The sequence below is a fragment of the Manis pentadactyla genome, chromosome 15, assembly GCF_030020395.1.
Source record: "Manis pentadactyla isolate mManPen7 chromosome 15, mManPen7.hap1, whole genome shotgun sequence".
Lineage (NCBI taxonomy): Eukaryota > Metazoa > Chordata > Mammalia > Pholidota > Manidae > Manis > Manis pentadactyla.
Window position 1 is genome coordinate 64,011,641 of NC_080033.1, and position 19,128 is coordinate 64,030,768.

General features: G+C 44.4%; 1 protein-coding gene across 1 annotated transcript in view; it reads left to right on the forward strand.

Moving 5' to 3' along the window:
• The window catches only part of WWOX (WW domain containing oxidoreductase), a 312,554-nt gene that overhangs the window by 230,119 nt on the left and 63,307 nt on the right, over positions 1-19,128 (forward strand). The window contains exon 6 of the mRNA XM_036909332.2: positions 7,500-7,588. Within this exon, the coding sequence (XP_036765227.2) occupies positions 7,500-7,588 (89 nt within the window). The remainder of the gene's footprint in view (positions 1-7,499; positions 7,589-19,128) is intronic.

Sequence of the window (19,128 nt, forward strand, 5' to 3'; positions counted from 1 at the left end):
TGGTTACATTTTCTCTTTCAGCAATAGGCTTCACTTGTAAATTCTAAATGTATAAAATAAATATGATATAAAAGACACAAATAAGAATATATAGATGATGCTAATTTCTTAGTAGTGTTGTGGTGTTCTATGTTGAAGCATATGATGGCAGGGATACAGTGCAGTGTGGTGTTCCAGTGAAGACGTGAGCTTGGGAAGCAGCCACATCTCAGGAAACCTGGATGCGTGTCTTACTAGCTATGCTACTTTAAGCTGTATTGGCCTCTGCTTTCCAGTCTGTAAAGTGGGGGAAATGATATATACTTCAAAAGATTTTTCCTTAAATGAGAATTGACTGCCAAATATATCATAGGTTCTATTTTTGTTGTTTGTTTTCATATTTAAAGTCAATGAATATATATATATATATAAATGAGAACTTTTTAAAGGGAAACCCACAAATGAACTCTTCCATAAATGTCAGCAAGGGCTGGGCGCACACCCCTCACAGTTGCAGGTTGGCAACTTGAAGGGAGAATACACAATAGCGAACTCCCCTTAAACAGTAAATCTTGCATCTACAATTACATATGATAAGCCCCTGCCAGCTGAAAGAGAATTTCCTCTGGGCATATGCACTCCCTGCTCCCGTTCATGGCATCTAGGTTTCTCCATTCTTCCACTGCCACAGCTGTATGGGTGCACCCTCTTGTTGACTCACTCAGAAGTGGCGCTTTCAACACAACGTAACGAGAGCAGCTCTCACCTGTTGGCTGCTAGCTAGGATTTGTTGGAGTGAGCACTGGGGTGCTTCAGTCCCGCTGAGTGGAGGAAGCAAGGCTCATGTGCTGGGTCAGAGTGCTCGGAAGTATACCCACTTGGTTCCACTGAACATGTCCCACAGTACCTCACAGCTTGGTTTTCAGACCAGAGACTTCACAGGGTCCATTACAGAGAGAAATTGGGTAGTGGAGAAAACTCACCGACGTACTCCCAGCTAATCCGTAGGCAGTTTACAATTAAGGATGAGTTTTACATATAATTTGTTTTGTAAATACGGGTGATCACTTGAATTGTTTGTACACAGTTTTCTGTAGGCCTTTTACCATGAGGTATTACCTTTCTGGTTCTTCCACTGATGGTAAATCTATATTGTGGGGTGTGAGATATTTCCTCTTAGGTGTTGCAATGATGGGGAAAAAAGAAAATACATGAAGGAGATAGATTCCGTGGAATGTGCATTTACCTTCAGAGGCAGAGTTAGTGAATGAATGAGTGAATGAACTCACTCTTGTGAATGTTGTTTCCCTTATTGCTGACCAAGTGCAGGATAGCACGCTGCATCTGTTTGAGGCAGTTACAGGTCTGGTGGTTTTCCCTGGGGTGGCCTTCCTGCGAGGGCGTCTGAGGGGGAGGGGGCTGATGGGTATGAAGACATGTGGGTTGCTTAGCCTGGTCACTGTGCAATATGGACAGTGAGGAAAATCACGGCTCTTTGTGAATCGTGGTTCTGCCGGTTATTATCTGGGTGAATGTGAAATAGCTTTCTGAACTTTAATGTCTCCATCTATGAAATGGGTGAGTGATAATAACTGCCCCCAGAGGGTTGTTGTGGAGACAGAGGGTGCTGTGGGCCAAGGGCTCGTGGCTGCCTCCTGACACTGCCCCTTTTGACCAGTTATGCCCATTCAGCCCTACAGCAAAGGTGAAGCAATTCAGTGCAGATGGTGAGGATGATGGTGGTGGTAGGGTAGTGTGACGGTGGTGATGGTGGTGGTGGTGTGATGATGGTGGTGGTGATGGTGATAGTGGTGATGGTGGTGGCAGTGGTGATGGTGATGGTGGTGGTGTGATGATGGTGGTGATGATGGTGACAGTGGTGACAGTGATGGTGGTGGTTGTGGTGTGATGATGGTGGTGATGATAGTGATGGCGGTGATGCCACGTGGTGGTGATGGTGACTGTGATGGTGGTGGTGGTGGTGGTGATGGTGGTGATAGTAGTGATGGTGGTGTGACAATGGTGGTGGTGATGGAGGTGGTGGTGGTGATATGATGGTGGTGATGGTGGTGGAGGTGATGATGATGATGGTGGTGGTGATGGTGGTAATGGCCGCAATGGTGATGGTGATGAGAATGGTAAAAATCAGAACAAAAATCAAGCACAGCAGTGCTACTTATTACTAGTAATTTTAGAACACTTATCAGGTGTCAGGCACTACCCAAGTGCTTTAAATATATCGCCTCATTTCCTGAGAAGGCAGGTACCATTATTACTTCCGTTTTGCAGATGAGAAAGCCGAGTGCACAGACAGGAGAAGCAGCTTGCCCAGTGGGTAAGTGCTGGAGCTGGCACTCAGGCCCAGGCAGGCCAGCTCAGAGCACTCACTGAGTTTGGGACCTGGGGTTTCTTGGCCTCGGGGGGATTCAGTGAGCCTCCTTCCTCCAACATGGGGTCATATGTCATCCCCCATCACCAAGTTGCTCTTCAAACTTTTTTCTTATGTGAATTTTGTGAAATAAAGAATGGAAGCTGCAATTACCAGTGTGCTTTATTAGTGTAAACCAGTGACCCTCACATTATAGCAGTAGCCTTCCAAATAAGGATGATAATAGTTATTATTTATGGGCCCCCTACCTTAAATACATCATCTCTAATCTTTACTCTAACCATGCAGGGCAAATGGCCATTTTCAAATTAGGCAGCTGAGGCCCAGAGCATTCAGGTAGCTTCCCTCAGGTCACACTGCCAGCCCTGTGGTCATGCTGGGCTGTGGCTCCGGGCCCGCCTGGCACTGCCATCTCTGCTGTGGATGACAACATCTCCCCACTCCTCTGTTTAAATACTGCACAGTCCCCATATGGTTCCTTTGGTTTCAGGCAGTATTGAATCCGAGTCACACTTGGCTAATTTGTAGTCATAAAGTGGTACGAGAGCTCATTCTTGAATAACCTGAGCAAGCATCCCCTTTGCTTCTACATTTAGATGCTTGCATCACTGAGGCTGGTTTTGGAACTTAGTGAAGAATAGGTCAAAAACACCAGCAAGTGTCCCCGGATCCCAGGGACATGAAGAAAAGTACGTGGGCTGCTTAATGACCATGTCTTTCTGGCCGAGCCTGGGGCATTGGGAGCAGGTGGGCTTCTCAGCGACTTAGAAGTTGCCTGACGCTTCACGTGTGGGAGGCCACCTGTGCAGTTCTGTTTTAAAATGATGGGTGCCAGCTTCTGCATACATAATTTAAAATACATTTACATTCCTAGTTTGCTTGAGATGATAAGTTTGTGTACTGGTGTGATGAGAGAAAAGAGTGAGGGTTGGGGAAGGGGGAAAGGGTTGAGAGAGGCATTTTATAGCATTTTAAGATTCAAAGTTTCTTTGGATGAAGTTCTGTTAAACAAAGTTGGTTGGATGGATGGATAGAGAGGGAGGAAGGGAAGCAGAAAGGGACATATGGAAAGGTAACAGTTTGTTTTGGGGTGGTGGGATTGTAGTTGTTTTTTTTTAATCCATATTCACCTATCTTTTCTAATTTTTTTCTATAATTAATGAAATCATGAAGCAAGAAGTGACCTGAAACAAGCCTGGAGAGGTAGACAGGCAAAGTCATGGACTGTGCATCAGTCATTCCCATTCTTCTTTATGTACACATTTCTATTTCCCCTCTTTCTGGACACATGGAGGGTTGCATCGTCTTGAAGCTGAGCACAGCCACATGACTTTCTCTGCCAATGAAATGTGAGCAGAAGTGACATCTGTCTCTGCTGGATGGGAGCCTTTGAGATCCCGTATGCAATTTGCCACATTCTCTTCCCCACACTGTAGAGGCTAGTAGTGCACAAGGCAGAGGCTCCATCTGCTTGGGTCCCTGGCTGATGAGGATGAATACAGCCCCACTGGCCTGGGATGGGCTTGAGGTGTGAGTGAGTACTAGTCATTGGTTGTCCTAGGACGTTGAGGTAGGGGCTCTTCCTTACTGAAGCAAGTGTTGATTTGATACAGAAGCCTTACTAAAGAATTTGGACCACATCTTGGTGGCCCTACAGAAGGATTTTAAGCCGTGACTCTCTATATGTGTGTGCTTTGCTAATCCAGAGATCAGACTCTGGACAAACAAGGCTTGAACTTGCCATGTCCCAGGCAGCATTTGCTAATTTATCACACTTAATAAAAAACTCCCTGTTTTTCTTTTGTGCTGATGAAACAGTTCTGTATCTTGAATATGCTGATGGTTCTATGAATCTACACATGTGATAAATGTCATAGAATTATGCACAAAGATATTCCAAACAAAAGAAAATGAGTGCATCCCCAAACTGGTGAAATCTAAGTAATGTCTGTGGTCTAATAAATTGTGTCAGTGCCCATTTTCTGATCTTAATAATGTACATTGTATTAAGAAGGAACCCTTGGGGGTTGATGGAACATGGGTATGGGGCCCAGGTACTATTTTTGCTACTTCTCATGAGTCTATAATTAGTTCGAAATCGAAGTAAGTAACACCAACAAAAAGTTCCTAAGTTACAGAAAGAAAGTGAATCACAGACAGTCCTAGATTCCTGGCCAGAGGAGGCAGGAAAGCTCACATGGGCAGATCTGGCCTCTCACCTTGACCTAGTAACCAGCAGTTTATCCCTCAAAAATGGGTTCTCTTCGCCATCCATCAGCCACTTCTTCTCGTCTAGAACAAGTCCCACAATAACGATTTCTATAACATTGCTGAGTCTGTTAGGCAGTCAGAAGAGCAACCCCCTACCCGTTCACACACACACACACACACACACACACACACACACACACACACACACACACACACACACTCACACACACACACCCCTAAAAGCTGCGATTTTCCTTCACTGCACTTACTGAACTGCACACGGTTTCTCTGCATTTCTCAGTGTCAGTAGCAGAAATAGGAAACCTAAACTGAGGGCAGGAGAATTACCTGAGTAATAGTGTGTGGACTTGAATCGCTGTCCCCAGGAGCCTAGTAACCCACAGCCTGCAGATTTGTCTGTTGAACTACTTGACGGCTTGTGACCCCTTGTTCCCCCTGCATGTGTACGTCCTGATTTTGTTCTTAGTGGAAGTGGCAGCTCTGTACTTTCTGTGAAAGTGAAGGGGGAGGGCCAGAAGACAACCTGCCAATCGTAAGTCACCCACTCAGAGGAGTATGCGGCCCCCGTGGCTGTGCCGTCCTTCTGGTTGCGATGGTGCCCTGGGGTCACCAGCTGGGAATGTTCTCCTTGTCTTATGGGGGAAGTGTGCGCGTGCATATCCCTTTTATTCTAGGTGTCCTGCATATCCCTTGGGGTCTCTGTAGGGGGCTCGGCTGAGAGGACCAATGTCTTTACCACCCCTTCCCCAGCAGAATGAAGGTCTGACTTTCCTCCTGTGGTTAAAGTTCTGTGAGATTCTGTGTATGGCAGTGAGTGTCATGCTCCGAGTGCGGTGAGACCGGGGCCAGAGGAGGCCGGGTGGGGCGAAAGGCTCCTTTCTCTGCTAACTCTCAATGTCAGCCTGGGGACTTGAGCACTGATGATGCACGTGTCAGAATCTATGGGGAGTAAAAGCCACTGGGATTTTAGCCATCTCCGAAGACATTTTAGCCATCAGATAAACAGTGGCTCCTTAGACAGTAAGTGAGTGGTCCTTGCTTCTTCTCTGGAGCCCACACTCCCCGCACAGGGAGCTTTCACTCTCCTGGTGGCGGTCTCCTTCTCTGCAGGATGAGGGCTGTGGCCGTGGGTCCTGGGGACCCTCTAGCTCCCCTAGTCTCTGATCTCAGGAAGCTAACAACCTGTGTGTTGGCTATTTCCCTTTCTCTTGGATCAGGTTAAATGCCTCACCTCCTCCTCCAACTGGCATGTGAGGAATTTGAATCTACATTGGCCAAGTTGCCTTCCCCACCTGTATGCTGTTGGGGTTTGGAGAAGTCATTGAATCACCATGTGGCCCCTTCCCCTAAAACCGGGCTCTGTTGGGAGACATAAACCGGTCCCAGGATCTATCCTCAGGCCTGATGTGGTCTTCAGGGAGGTCCTCTGGGTACCCTGTGGCCTCAGGGAAAGAATTTGGCCCAGGAGACATCTTACCTCCTTCTAGCTAAACTGATTCAACACCTCTCTCTTCCAGGCAGGGTGTTATTCCCACAACTCTGTGATTAATTAATTGATATTCACCTTTTAGAAATCAGGAAACTGAGGCTCAGAAATGTTAATGGCCTGAAGTCAATATGCTTTCCAGCTGCCTCTGCCTGATGTTTTACTGTTGAAGGGTTGGACTTGGGCTGGAGCACAGGGCCTAGGCAGCCAACATAAACTGCTGCAGATACACTGAGCATCTCAGTATGATTTGTATCATGCCTGAGTAAGACCACTAGGGTGGAGGGCGTTCCGCGCAGTGCCATATGATTCCCCTTCATAGCCTTACAGGTATCTGGTCCCTGTCCTTAGTTGCTCTTTGGCCGCTTGTTTTATGGGTCTGTCTCTTCCCACCTGAATGGGCAGGTGGTCCTGGCACCCTTGGCTCTGTGCCCTTCAGAGGAGATAGGTCTGAGAAGTGATGGGATTTAATCTCATACCCCAAAGTCCAGCCAGAAGTCCCCAAATCGAGTGCCCCATAAACATGAGGCAAGAGTGAACGGCAGCCCTGGTCTTTCCAGAATTGTGCCAGGAGGCTGTCCAGTGGAACATGATTACTTCAGATCCCAGCTGGTCCGGTCCTAATAGTGTCTGTCCAGGAGAGAACCTGGGCCCCATGTCATACTGTCCCGGGGTCAGTCCTTGCCCACCACCCTTCTTAGCTTAGTGATATCTTATAAGACGCCACATTGTAAAACAGGGAAAGTGTAACCCATCTTTCAGTTGTGGGGATGAAATGAGATGGTGCATGTAGATGTCCAGCCCACGGGCAGCCCTGAATAGACAGCAGCCTTTATTAGCATCATTATTATTATCTGCAAGTGCCCCTCTATCAAGCAGGTTTTCTGGGTTACCAAACCAGGGGTATTTTGTGATACAGGTCACTCAGGGTCTCTTGGGATCCATCGGTATAAGTGAATTTTCCCAGCTTTTACACTTTCTTTAAATGAATTGTCTTTAATTTTTGGTGCAGCCTCAGTGGCATCATTTCATAAACCAGATGGCAGCTTTTGAGCTTAAAATGCTGTCTATGGACTTCTTGCCCAGCCAGGCTTTGTCCTGGGGTTCCCCTATTCTTACCGTATTTGAGACCGCAGATTGAAGGAGGAGATACGTGGGCCTTTTCCAAGCACCGAATGAAACAGCACAACCCCAGCTGGTCGTTTTAAGCAGAGTCCTAGCCTCACATCCTTCCCAAACTTGGCAGTAAAAGCCTTGTTCTTCCATTCATTCTGATGATTTATATTCTCTTTGGGCGTCTAATATTAAACAGGGGAATTCCGACATGTTCCATAACACATTTACTGTAACTTGATACCACGAACTAAACTTGCTGTTATTTATCATTTCTTTTTATTTTCTCTCTCATTCCAGCATAAAGCCAAGGTAGAAGCAATGACCCTGGACCTCTCTCTGCTCCGTAGTGTGCAGCATTTTGCTCAAGCATTCAAGGCCAAGAATGTGTGAGTGTTCCAGTGGGGGGATATAGATCATAATATCTTGCTATTGTAATGTCTTTATCAGATGAACACGATTGGAAGAATGCAAGGCTGTTGTGTTGTCTTGGCATCCAAACAGCAGGCTCATTTATGTTGGCCCTGTTAAGGTGTACCATCTTTTCTTGACTCCTGAGTTACCCTCATTATGAGGTATGTCATCAATCTAATAACAGCTTCCCTGATAAAAAAGAAGAGACACTATTCAAGACACTAGTCCGTAAAAGTGGCTAATAAAAGCCAGTAACTATAAGATGCATTCTGATTATAGAATTTTTGTAGTGCATCTCAGAATTGAGGAGAAGAGTATTTTAATTGCATTCAGGAACAGGTAACTTCAGTTAGGCAGTCCTGCAAGATGGCTGAGAGTCAGAATACAAGTTTCTACTGTTTTGCAAGCCTGCATTGATTTCATGTGGTGTGTGAATATGGCTTCAAAAACATGCACTCACATCACGAGAAACTTATCTCTTCCATTCATTCTTCTCAAGTCTTTCAAAGCACCTGAAGGACAGATCCTTAGTTGGGGGCTGGCAATTTTTTATGCCAACAAATGCCAGCCTCCCTCTGTAAGGGTGAGAGAGCATACCTCAAACCCAGAAGGGACAAAAGCAATGGAGTCTAGCTCCACTGCAAGTACAATATTTTGTTTCCAAGTGTTTATTTGTACAGTTCCCTCATGTTTAGGGCAAGCAGTATTGGTTTCTCATGCACTGTAGTGGTTTAAATTTCATTAAAAAGTGACTTCATTAAATTTTTTTTTTTCATGGAGTTGGTTTAAACACGAGGATTCAGTTCATAATAGTACACATGGTACCAAGGATAAGATAGGTCCCAAAGCGGCACCAGAGTGACAATTCGAAGCACACCGATAAATGACAGGCTGTCTTTGGGTGGGCTCTGCTGGGAGCACTGGTTTTTCTAGTTCTGCAAACAGGTGCTGGTTGTACGGGAAGGTATCTTAAGGCGAACACTGAAGTGGCACTATGTAGCTCCAACCCCGCCATGCTGTCCATAGTCCATTCCTTTTTGAATCTGCCTCCACTCTTTTAGACTATTAAAAGTCTGTTTGCTAAAGCCCTTTCAGCAAATCAAGTGGTCTGAGTCTTTGAGGGTGAAATAGGGAGTCAGAGTCTTCAGTGGGAATCGTACCATCCCTTTTGATGCAGGCCCTGCATGCACAGGAACAGTGGGATACCACCCCCAGCGGGCCAGCAGACTGGGCCCTCCTGCGTGTGCTCTTCATGGGGTTCACCAACTTGTACCAGTAGCCCAGAGCCCTCAGAGGGTGCCAGGCCAGGGTACAGCAGTGGCTTTTTAAGACACTTGCTCATGTATACCTTCATCACTCATTATCACTGTGCATCTATTTAACACACATCTGATGAGGGCCTCCAAAGCCCCAGACACCCTGCTAGGCTCTGGGAAGAGACTGGTGGCCGTGCGAAGCCCAGTTAACCTCAGACCAGCCATAGTCTCAGTTGGCTGCGAGCAGTGTTTTGTTGCTAATGGCTGACTCCTCAACCTTCTATTTTTGTGGTTGTTTGGGAGGGAATAATAGTAAGAACAACAGCAGGAGCAGCTCATTTATTGAGTGCTTATTATGGGCCACACACTAGGAACCCTTTGCTTGGATTTTCTGACTGAATTCTCAAAGCAACCTTTTGGGGTAGGTGCCCTTTATTATTTTCTCTATTACGCAGACAGGGAAGGTGAGACTGGAAAGTGGACGTTACTGGAAGGCTGGGGTGCAGAGGGGCTGAGGGCCCTTGTGGTTAGTCCCATGCTGGACTGTTTTCATTTTCAACGTGATGGAAACTGAGGTCAGAGAAAGCAAGTGGCTTGTGCCAGCTGGGGCCCTTGGCCCGTTGGGAACGATTGTAGGGTTTCCATCCACTTCTGAGTCTTCCCTCTCTGCCTGGCACCACGCTGCTCTAGTGGAGCTTGGATGTGTTGTCTCTTGACAGTTCCTCTAGTTCTCGTGTCAGACTGCATTGGAAGTGAGCAGTTTCGTTGAGGAGAGCCAACTGTTACATAATAGGACCATCTTCCAAGTCTTAACAGGACCATTAGTTTTTAACCATTAAGTAGTTCAGAAATCATCCAATTCAACGGCCTTCTGTAATGATCAGGCTCAGACTCTCTGAGGAAGCCATCGTCCATTTTGCCCTAATCCTAGATTTTAGCAAATGATTGAATTTTTGTACTTCTGAGTTCAGAAACAAAGCCTCAGCCTTTTTCCTTTCAGCAAACCCTGTAACGCAAACTTCTTTGTATATGTCTCTCAAGACGACAGGATTTTACACGGCCAAGAGAAATATTGTGGTGACGAAAATTATGCATCAGAAAGGGAGCGATTTTACTTTTGAAATACTGCCAAAGTGAAATCTCGCTTGGATAGGCAGCTGACAGTTCAGTGCTTACAGGCCTTTCGATTCTGAGAACTGTCAGAAGTGAATTTTAAGTGCTGGTGACTGGGCTGCCAAAAAAACACATGTAGCTCTATTCTTATCATCACCTCCCATCTTTAGACATTAAAATTTCCTTGTGTGTAAAACGTAATGACGAATGAAAGGATGGCTGCCAGTTCACAACCCATCTGGTTTTGTGCTGTTGGGCCAAGGAGAGGAAAAAACCCTTAAACTTAAATTCCACATGGATGCTCCCATATAATATTCCTCTTTAAAGGCTGTCTATGCGCACACAGGAGTATTAGCTGGATCTTGCTTCCTGTGTGCGTGCACGGGGCTCATGCTCCAGCTGCAGCGTGCTTGCCGCACCGGGATAGGCGGCATATTGTGCAGCCCGAGGCCGGAAGAGGTAGAAACAGATGCTAAGTGCAACCCTGGTGGAGGACGCAGCGCATTGTACCGCCTCGCCACCCGCCACCTGCCTTCTGCTAGGAGATGTAGACGCAGCCTCTTCTGGGATATCTTCTTCTTTTTGGGGGGTGGAGTGGTGGGAGTGAGGCCATGGTAGAGGGAGACTTGCTGATAAGGGGGCTACAGAGTAACAGCTGCTAGCCAACGCTTTGTTTATTCCGTGCAAGGCAGTGTGCGAAGCTCTTGTACGTGGTTTCTCTCTTTAAATTCTTACAACAACCCAAGGCATTCGTCATTTTTATCTCTATTTTACACACTGAAAGACTCCAGCCTTTCACAGGAGGCACATCACTCCCCCAGCCTTACCAAGTAGTAGATCCAGAGCTTGAATCCAGGTCTATATGAATTTAAAAGGACTAGTCTTTTTGTTACATCTCACACTTAGTCATAGTTTTCAGTATGGATTTCTAGGTTGGCGTGTATTGCAGAGTAACAAGTTACTCCCAAATGTAGTGACTTAGAACCATTTGAAATGATAAATATTTCTATTATCTGTTTCTATTTGTTTAAATCAGGATTGAAATAAAGGTAATGCATTTTAATCTTGACTTTTTTTCCCTTAAAAAAATTTTTTTTAATGCAATGTATTTATTTAAGAGACTTGTCTTCTGGAGTTTTCTGTAGTCTGTACTTCAGTGGCCACATCCCTGTGGTGTCCTTTAACGTGTTCTTTTCTCTCCTAAGTTTCCTGCCAAGTGGTTGCTAACTCCAGAGACTTGGTCAAAATTCCTATTTACTTTTTTGCAAGAATGCTTCACAGGTGGTGTTGTCTGCCATCAAGAAGACACATATGACTGGTTGCTAAAGCCAGTTTTCTTAGTGTTCAGCATGCCCTGAGCAACCCATTACTCTGCCCACTCTCTCTTTGTCTGCTCAGCCACCTTTTCATCCATTTATTCCGTTATTCTTCACCACTCTTCTGGGTGGCCAGCCCAGGAAGCCTCAGCCTGCTTCCAGACAGTTCTCCCTAGAGTTAGTGGTGGTGGTGGCCGGCCAGTGTGTCTCAGGTCAAATTATCGTGGGTATTACTGGAAAGTTCCAAACCAAAGCCTGTGGTAAGTCCCAAGCAAACTGAATTTTGAAGGATATTTTTGTTTAAACTGCAATCCTGGAGAGCAGCCAGACTCCACACTGCCTGGCAGGCAGAGGCATCCGTCAAGAGTGTGAAGAGCTGGGACCCTTACTAATCATTCTGCCCAAATATTGATTGGCATTTTCTGTAATGGGCTGTGAAACAATAGTCCATTGTTTGTGGTGCTTTTGCACATTTTCGCTCCTAATTCTAGCTGCTTCACTTACTGAGAAGTACATGTTTTGAACAGGGTAATAGCTGCTGGAACTTGGAGCTCCTTAACACAATTTTTTTTTTCTTTTCTGAGAATGTTTTAAAGCTTGAGTTCCATATACCCCTGAAATACTTTGGGTTCCAATTCTGGAATTTTAAAAACTGGCAATGGTGTGTAATGTAGGAACCCATTGCTTGGATCCCAAGTACCAATCAGCTCGCGTAATATTAACCAAGGGTTTTGATTCATTTGGAAATTAATTGAAGTGCTAGGAAGTTCATACTATAATAATAAGCGCAGTTCTAAAGATTTCTACAACTTCATTTTTGATTATGGATTTCTACTTGTTCTTCTTAACTTTCTGTCTCTAATGTAATTTAAATAAACTAGGTTTTGTTTCACAGAAGAAAATGTAGAATAGAGATTTAAAAAAAAGTCAAAGGAACAGTTTTCTATTCTTTATTTTTTAAACATTTGAGGACAAAAATCTTCAATTTATTTATTTTCACTTTTTGCTAAATTACTTTCAGAACTTGAATCTACCAATCCCAGATATAATACACTTGGATTCTTATTCCAGATTTTGCTGTCTCAAATCCTTCTATGGAAGCGGACAGGCAATAAATTATAAATAAATTCCAGGTTCTGAGGGATAAGTTCCCCTCAAGACTGATGTGTAAATTACAGCTTCATCTGTCTCTTTCTCCTCGGCTCAGTTCTAAGAATAGTGTTTTAGCCAACGTATCTGTATTCCTCTTTGCTCAACATGAGAAGTCCATTTCTAGTTTGCCTAACAGAGGATCATGGTGGTTTGTTTTTCTACACAGTAGGAAAACTAAAAGAAAAGAAAAACAGAGGCAGATTTTAGCTATAATGAACTCTCTAAATCTAGATCTTAATTATGACTTTTTAAGGAAAAATTTAAAAAGCCTGCAAGTTCATTTTCCCCCATCCGAGACATTTTCCATCTTAAGGTATTGAAAAAGCATATTTTGAAACACTTAATGTATTTAGAAACATCAGGGAAAAACGCTTTCCTCATAAGTATATTTTTTGCATTCTGAAACTTAACTCTCTAGGCATTACATCTTTTTATGTCATTCCTTAATTTCTTTTTTCCAAAATTGTTTTTTTCTGAAATAGGTTATATTCTGTCATCCCTTATTAAACTAAAACACTAACTCAGGTAGTGCAGTGTAGTGCAGGGATCAGAAAACTTTTTTGTAAAGGACCAGAGAGTAAATATTTTAGACTTTAAAGGTCATAAGATCTCTGTTGCATATACTCAGTTTCTTAGCTGGTAGCATGAAAACAGTAATATTTAAATTGGGCAATATTGAAATGGATAAGTGTGACTGTGTTCCAGTAAAACTTTATAGGAGCTGGATGTGGGTGGGATTCGCCTGAGGGCCATCGTATGCCAATATCTGGTGTGGAAAGAGTACAGGTTTGGGGATCAACTGAGCTGAGATTTAAATCCCAATTCTACTACTTATTAGCTGTGTGGCCTTGGGCAAAGTGTTAACATCTCTGGGGCCTCACTTTCCAGATTTATATAAGTAGATAGATGATCACATACACTTTTAATGGTTGTTGAGAATAGTCATAATGTATGAAATGACCAGACATATCTCAGTGCACTGTGCCTATGACTATTATTAATATGTATCTGTTTCTTATGTTGATGCTAAAATGAGTTGAAAGGGTTTTTAAAAATATAGTGTGTTAAGACATAAATAAGAAATCTATTTAAACAGGGAAAGGCGATAAAAGTGGATGAGTCAGCTGTGATTAGGGAGGAAGTGTGGGCCTCCAAGGTCCTTCAAAATCACAACCAGCGGGGCCTGAGAGTGAGCCCTGAGATTCTTGGCAACCAAGAGCAGAGGGGAAATGAGCTTCAGGTTGCCCACAAGCTAGAAGCATGGTGAGAACCAAGCAGAAATGATGGTTACTGTAGCGATGCTCCTCCATGGGTCACAGAGTACTTATTACTCTACTGAGTATTCCCCTCCCTGCTCTTTGTTACTCTTTACAGAGCCATGTACTTGAGGGGCACTTCGCAGTTCTCCCTCAGAGTCCGTGGCTAGACGGTTTTCTTTGCAGTTGCTACATCAGGGTCCCTTGGCATTACACAGCTTTTCCAGATAATTAGAGTTACCTTAAGAGCAACAGGCTTTGAATAAGTGAGGTAGCATGGGGCACACTGAGAATAATTAAGAATGTTTTCTAGGATACCAGAGTACTTCATGTGCTTACTTCCCCTCTCCTTTTTTTTTTTTTTCATTTTTTCCCTCTTTACCAAATTGTTTACTCAGTGCTTACGTATAACAGTGCCCAGAAGTCCGCTAGACAGTGGAATGAAACCATTTGCTATCTCACCTCTCCTGTGCCTTCTCTCTCAGAGTAGTCACAGAGCTTAAGGTTTTTTTTCTTTTTAATAACTTTACGTGATGACAGTCTACAAAAACATGTTCTTAGAGGAAAGAATAACCATTACATTAGTTAGGGGGCCACTTTGCAATTAAATTTGTCAGGAAAAAAAAAAATCAAGGAGCTTTTTTGCTATCATTAGAAGTCACGACTGGGAAGGAACAAATGAAAATGTGTTTGAATTAACCACAATGATGTTTGCAAAATAAACAGTTCTGGTTTCCCAACAGAATTCGAGGTTCAGCTCTCACTGTCATGCTTTGTGAAGTCAAAGTGATTGATGTTAATTGAAGACACACAAAAAACTTCCCTTCCAGGAAGAATAAGAACCCCGCTTTGGAGGGTAGATATAATTACTCTGAGGTTGCCTCCTCCCACCCTCACCATCCCACCACTGCAGGCAGAAGCCCATGTTATGTCTTTAGCTCTACCAAGCATTATTAATTTTGTTGCTGGTGTTCAACAATGTTCACTTATAACACTGGACTAGAGCACGGGTCAGCAAAGTTTTTCTCTAAAGAACCAGATAAATAAGTATTTATATAAATATCTATATAGATATTTTTGCCTGTAGGCCAGATAGTCTCTGTAGCAATCACTCAACCAGTGTTGAGTGTCTCTTGAGCTCATCCTAGCGCAGAAGGAGCCACTGATACCTTGTAAGTGACTGGGTGTGGCTGTGTTCCAATAAATCTTTATTTACAAAAACAGGAAGCGGGTTGGATTTGGGATTTGGTCTGCGGGTCATGTCTAATCAGTGGACTAGAGCCCACTGTCTCTTGAAATGTAACTCATTTTAATAACATCCTGTCTCATTACGAGAAATACATACCATTTTTCTTAGAAAACAGATTATGTTAGGTCTGGTCAAGATAAGGAAGTGTATATATAGCCAATGTGTGCACGGTTATTTTCAGATCTCTGCAGAAAGTACTCTGTGAGACACAGAGGCTGAGAGAAGAGATAAGAGTTTGAAAAGAATGGCATGCTGTGCTGAGGTTTGGAAACACCACCATATGGGAAGCAGGTCAACTAAGACAACGAAGTACTGTTTAAATAATAAAGACCCTGAAACCCAAATTGGGGCTTGGAACCATGTAATGATGACGGTGATTGTAATTGCTCATATATATCACCTATTTATTATGTGTCAAGTAGAGCTGAGCACTTGTATGTCATCCCATTTTATCCTCACAAGGACTCAGAAGGTAGGTCAAAATGGCAGTAGAATGACAGTGTCTTACAGTTCAGCCTAATACAATAAACAACCACATTTCATAGATCAGGAAACTGAGGCTTAAAGAGATTAAGAACCTTGATCAAGGTCGTGCTAGCTAGTAGGTAGTGAGGCTAGAACTTAGCCGGCTCGGCCACTGAGCTCAGCTCAGATAGTAGTTTGGAGAATCAGAAAGATCTGTCTCATTTGGCAAATGCATCATGTAGGATACATTGCCTCTGAAGGAGATTTGTCCCATTAATAGGATGGATGACAACCCCTGTCTACTGGGACAGTTATTAAGGTCACTTCAAGGTTGAAGGAGATACTTCTTCCAGCCAATTTTCTATCACCCAGAGAAAATTGTTTTGCTGAAATATGTGTAAAGGAGGTTAAAACAAACCCAATAAAAGAGAGGCTTATCTCCTCAGTTAAGGGTTTCTACCAAATATCTAGAAGGTGTCTCTCTGTGGAGTCAGTTTAAGCAGGCATGGCAGCTATTTACTCTTGTTTGCAGTCGTTTTTATACATTTGCTCCAAATGTCAGTGTTCATTTCCCCTTAGTTCCGACTTGTCTTCATAATGATGCTGATCAGGTAAAAGGAAAAAGACCAAGGGGTCATTCTACTGTTTTCCGTACCTGAACTGCAGAGTGACTGCTCTCAAATGCTAACCCAGCCCTGACACCGTCCTGCAGAAAACCCTTCCGTGAGATCTACTGCCTGAACTGTGCTTGCTGGGGCAGCCCGCCTAGGCACTGGGATCTGGTCTCCTCTCCTCCCACTTTCATTTACGGCCAAGTCCTCCCAACCCGGTGCCTCTGCTTGAGGTTCTGCTTTCTGACTGTGGATCTGCGCTCCTGACTTGTGCCACTCCCCTCCGCTCTGTCACCTGCTCCCTGGATGACTTTGTCACATCCTCTACTGAGCTTCCTGTGGCCCCACCTCTTACCTGCACACCACAGTTAAATTGATGCATCACTTCTTGGAGCTTTGCCAACACCCAATCACTGTGCTTGGAATACTTTGAGGATATTTTTTCTCCACTGAATTTTTCTTTGTGAGACTGAGCCCCTCAGAAGCAGAAACCTTGACTAATTCATCTTTGGCTTAGCTCTGAATCTCTGATCCACACCTTTAAAGATGGTGACTTTGGAAAATGCCTTAATCTCTTTGATCCTCAGTTTCTTCATTGATAAAAGTGGGAGATGATGGTAACACCCATGTACTGTGATTGAGAGGATCAAATAATGTAGTGTTTTAAAAATGTATTACCTAATATACACAGTCAATTTTAACTGGTATCATCATCAGCATCCTTTGCAATTATTACATTTCCTGCCTTATAGTCAGTTCAAGGAAGCGGGTGGATGGATGGATGGATGGATGGGTGGATGGGTGGATGGGGAGAGGGCTGGGGAGCAGAAAGAAGGACGGAAGGAAGGGCAAACATGGAAATGCTTCATTCCATTTGGTGACCTGAACTTTGCTTCTGAGGTGCTAATTCTCAACCATTCAGAGTTCTTAAACTGCTCCCTCCTTGGGTGATGTGGACGTTACACATTTGTAGACCTTGGAAAACAAGTTTTAAAGGAATCATATATACAGTAGTTATTTTAGGGAAAGAACCTAGCAGTTGCCTTTTAGGAATATAGGATGATGTTATCTGTTAGTAACCAGGGCTTCCCATGTGACAAAGCTAGGCTGGCACAACCCAGCGAGCCCAGCCGAGCCTGTTCTTGGGCCCGCACGGAGACCACCCATGCTGCCATCCATGCGGCGAGTCTGACGCTGCTCTCAGAGGACTCGAGAAAAGCATTCAGTGTCTGTGGTTCAGTTTTACTTCCCACCTTGGCTCATGAATCCACTTGGCTTTTCTCCTTGTCCCATCCACCCACCCCATTGTCACGTCAGAATTCTGCTTCTCCCTAATTGACATGTTGGGAAGTTGTGCTTAAACCACACTGAAATCCCACTTTCATAACATGGGGACCATCCTTTTTCCCCAGTAAATTGTTGAGAAGCTAATTCTTGTCAGCCCCAAAACCTGAATACACATTTAAATAAATCAGCAGTGCTGTGTCAGCTGCTGAAAATTCCCCAGGAAGATTATATTTTTACTTGAGCTGCTTGTCACTGCGCTGTGTGTTTAATATTGTGAGTCCTTTGTTTCCTTCATTTTGTAAGAATCTACTCAATGCCTTGTCATTCAGCAAAATACCAACGGATCCTCCCAATTAGCAGCAAACTTCTTCCATTTGCCTTTTAAGCTTATACTGCTGTTAGAGTTCAGTCACCGACTCGTAATCAAGAAGATATTTGAACTGACATTATGCAATAATTGATAACAAAAACAGAAAGAAGACAAAGGTTTTGGGTTGTCTCAGAAGCGCAGGTAATGGGTAAGCAGACAGACAATGCAGCTTTGGGAGGAGGGTCTTTGCAGAAAGCCTCCCACCCGAAAGGACAGCACGCCGCGATTTCCCATATCAGAGCTCCGAACTCCCAAGAGGCTGTCACCGTGGTTCCCTGTGACATGGAGCACACACAGCCTGGCTGCTCATGGAGTCAGCCGGGGGTCATTAGGAGACACTGATGCCTGGCTGCTCTCCCCGTTCTGATTTCCTTGGTTTCGGGGTGTGCACTGGGCACTTGGGCTTGCAGAGCTTCCCAGGTGATTCTCGCGTGCCACCGTGCGCAGTCCTGAGACCAGCCCAGGTGACAGCAGATCTCCAGTGTTGGGTCTCCGTTGCCTACCTGGAATTCAGGAGGGGTGGTAGCTTCACCTCTTCTACCTGCATCCTCTCTCCCAACAGGGCTCAGAGCACAGACAAAGGTCTCTGAAGGCCCACCCTTCATGTGGTGTGGTCAGACCAGCTCAGGTTCAAATTCTGTCTTGATAGTTCAGGACCCTGAGCAACTTACTTCACTTCTTTGAGCCTCAGTTTCCTCACCTGTGAAATGGAGTGTAATGGTCAGAGTTGTGTTCGGAGGATTAAACGCCACTAGCGGTTGTATGTCAGGGGTGTACCAGTGTCTGGAGAAGAGGGGGTCCGTTATAGAAGGCAGCTGGGCCTGCACTCGGCCCAGTGGAGGAAGCTCAGTAGGGGCAGGAGTCCCCTCACGGCCCCCCACAACCGGTGCTGCAGGGACAGGCCTTGGGGGCGCAGAGAAAGGAAGCCAGGGAACAATGCCAGGGCTTGAGGGTATACGGTAGTGAAGCTGCCCCTTCCCTCGGCAGCACACACGTGTCCCCCCAGGTCCTGTCTTGTGCCTTCTCTGTTTTATGGTACTGCTCACAAAATACTGTGCGAGACTGGACCCCTGGAGGCTGACCCCTTGCCCTGGCGGTGGCCACACAGCCTCTCTGGAAAGGGCACTCCACACAGAGGATGTGGGGGCAACTTTTCTTATAAATGGCAATGTTTTTTTCTAGACTTACATAAAAGCAGCACTGCATAATTCTTGTGGAAAAATTTTGAAATTATAGGTAAACACAGATTAAAGCACAAATTAACCACATGCTGCCATAACAACCCAGGTTAACAGTTTGCTGGGCACATGTTCCTATATTCTCTGCACTCATAGACTCTCAAAAATAAAAAAAATCTGTGTTACATATATTCTTTTCTATTAATTTTTTATCGAGATAAAATTCACCATTTTGAAGTATACAGTTCATTGTTTTTTAGTA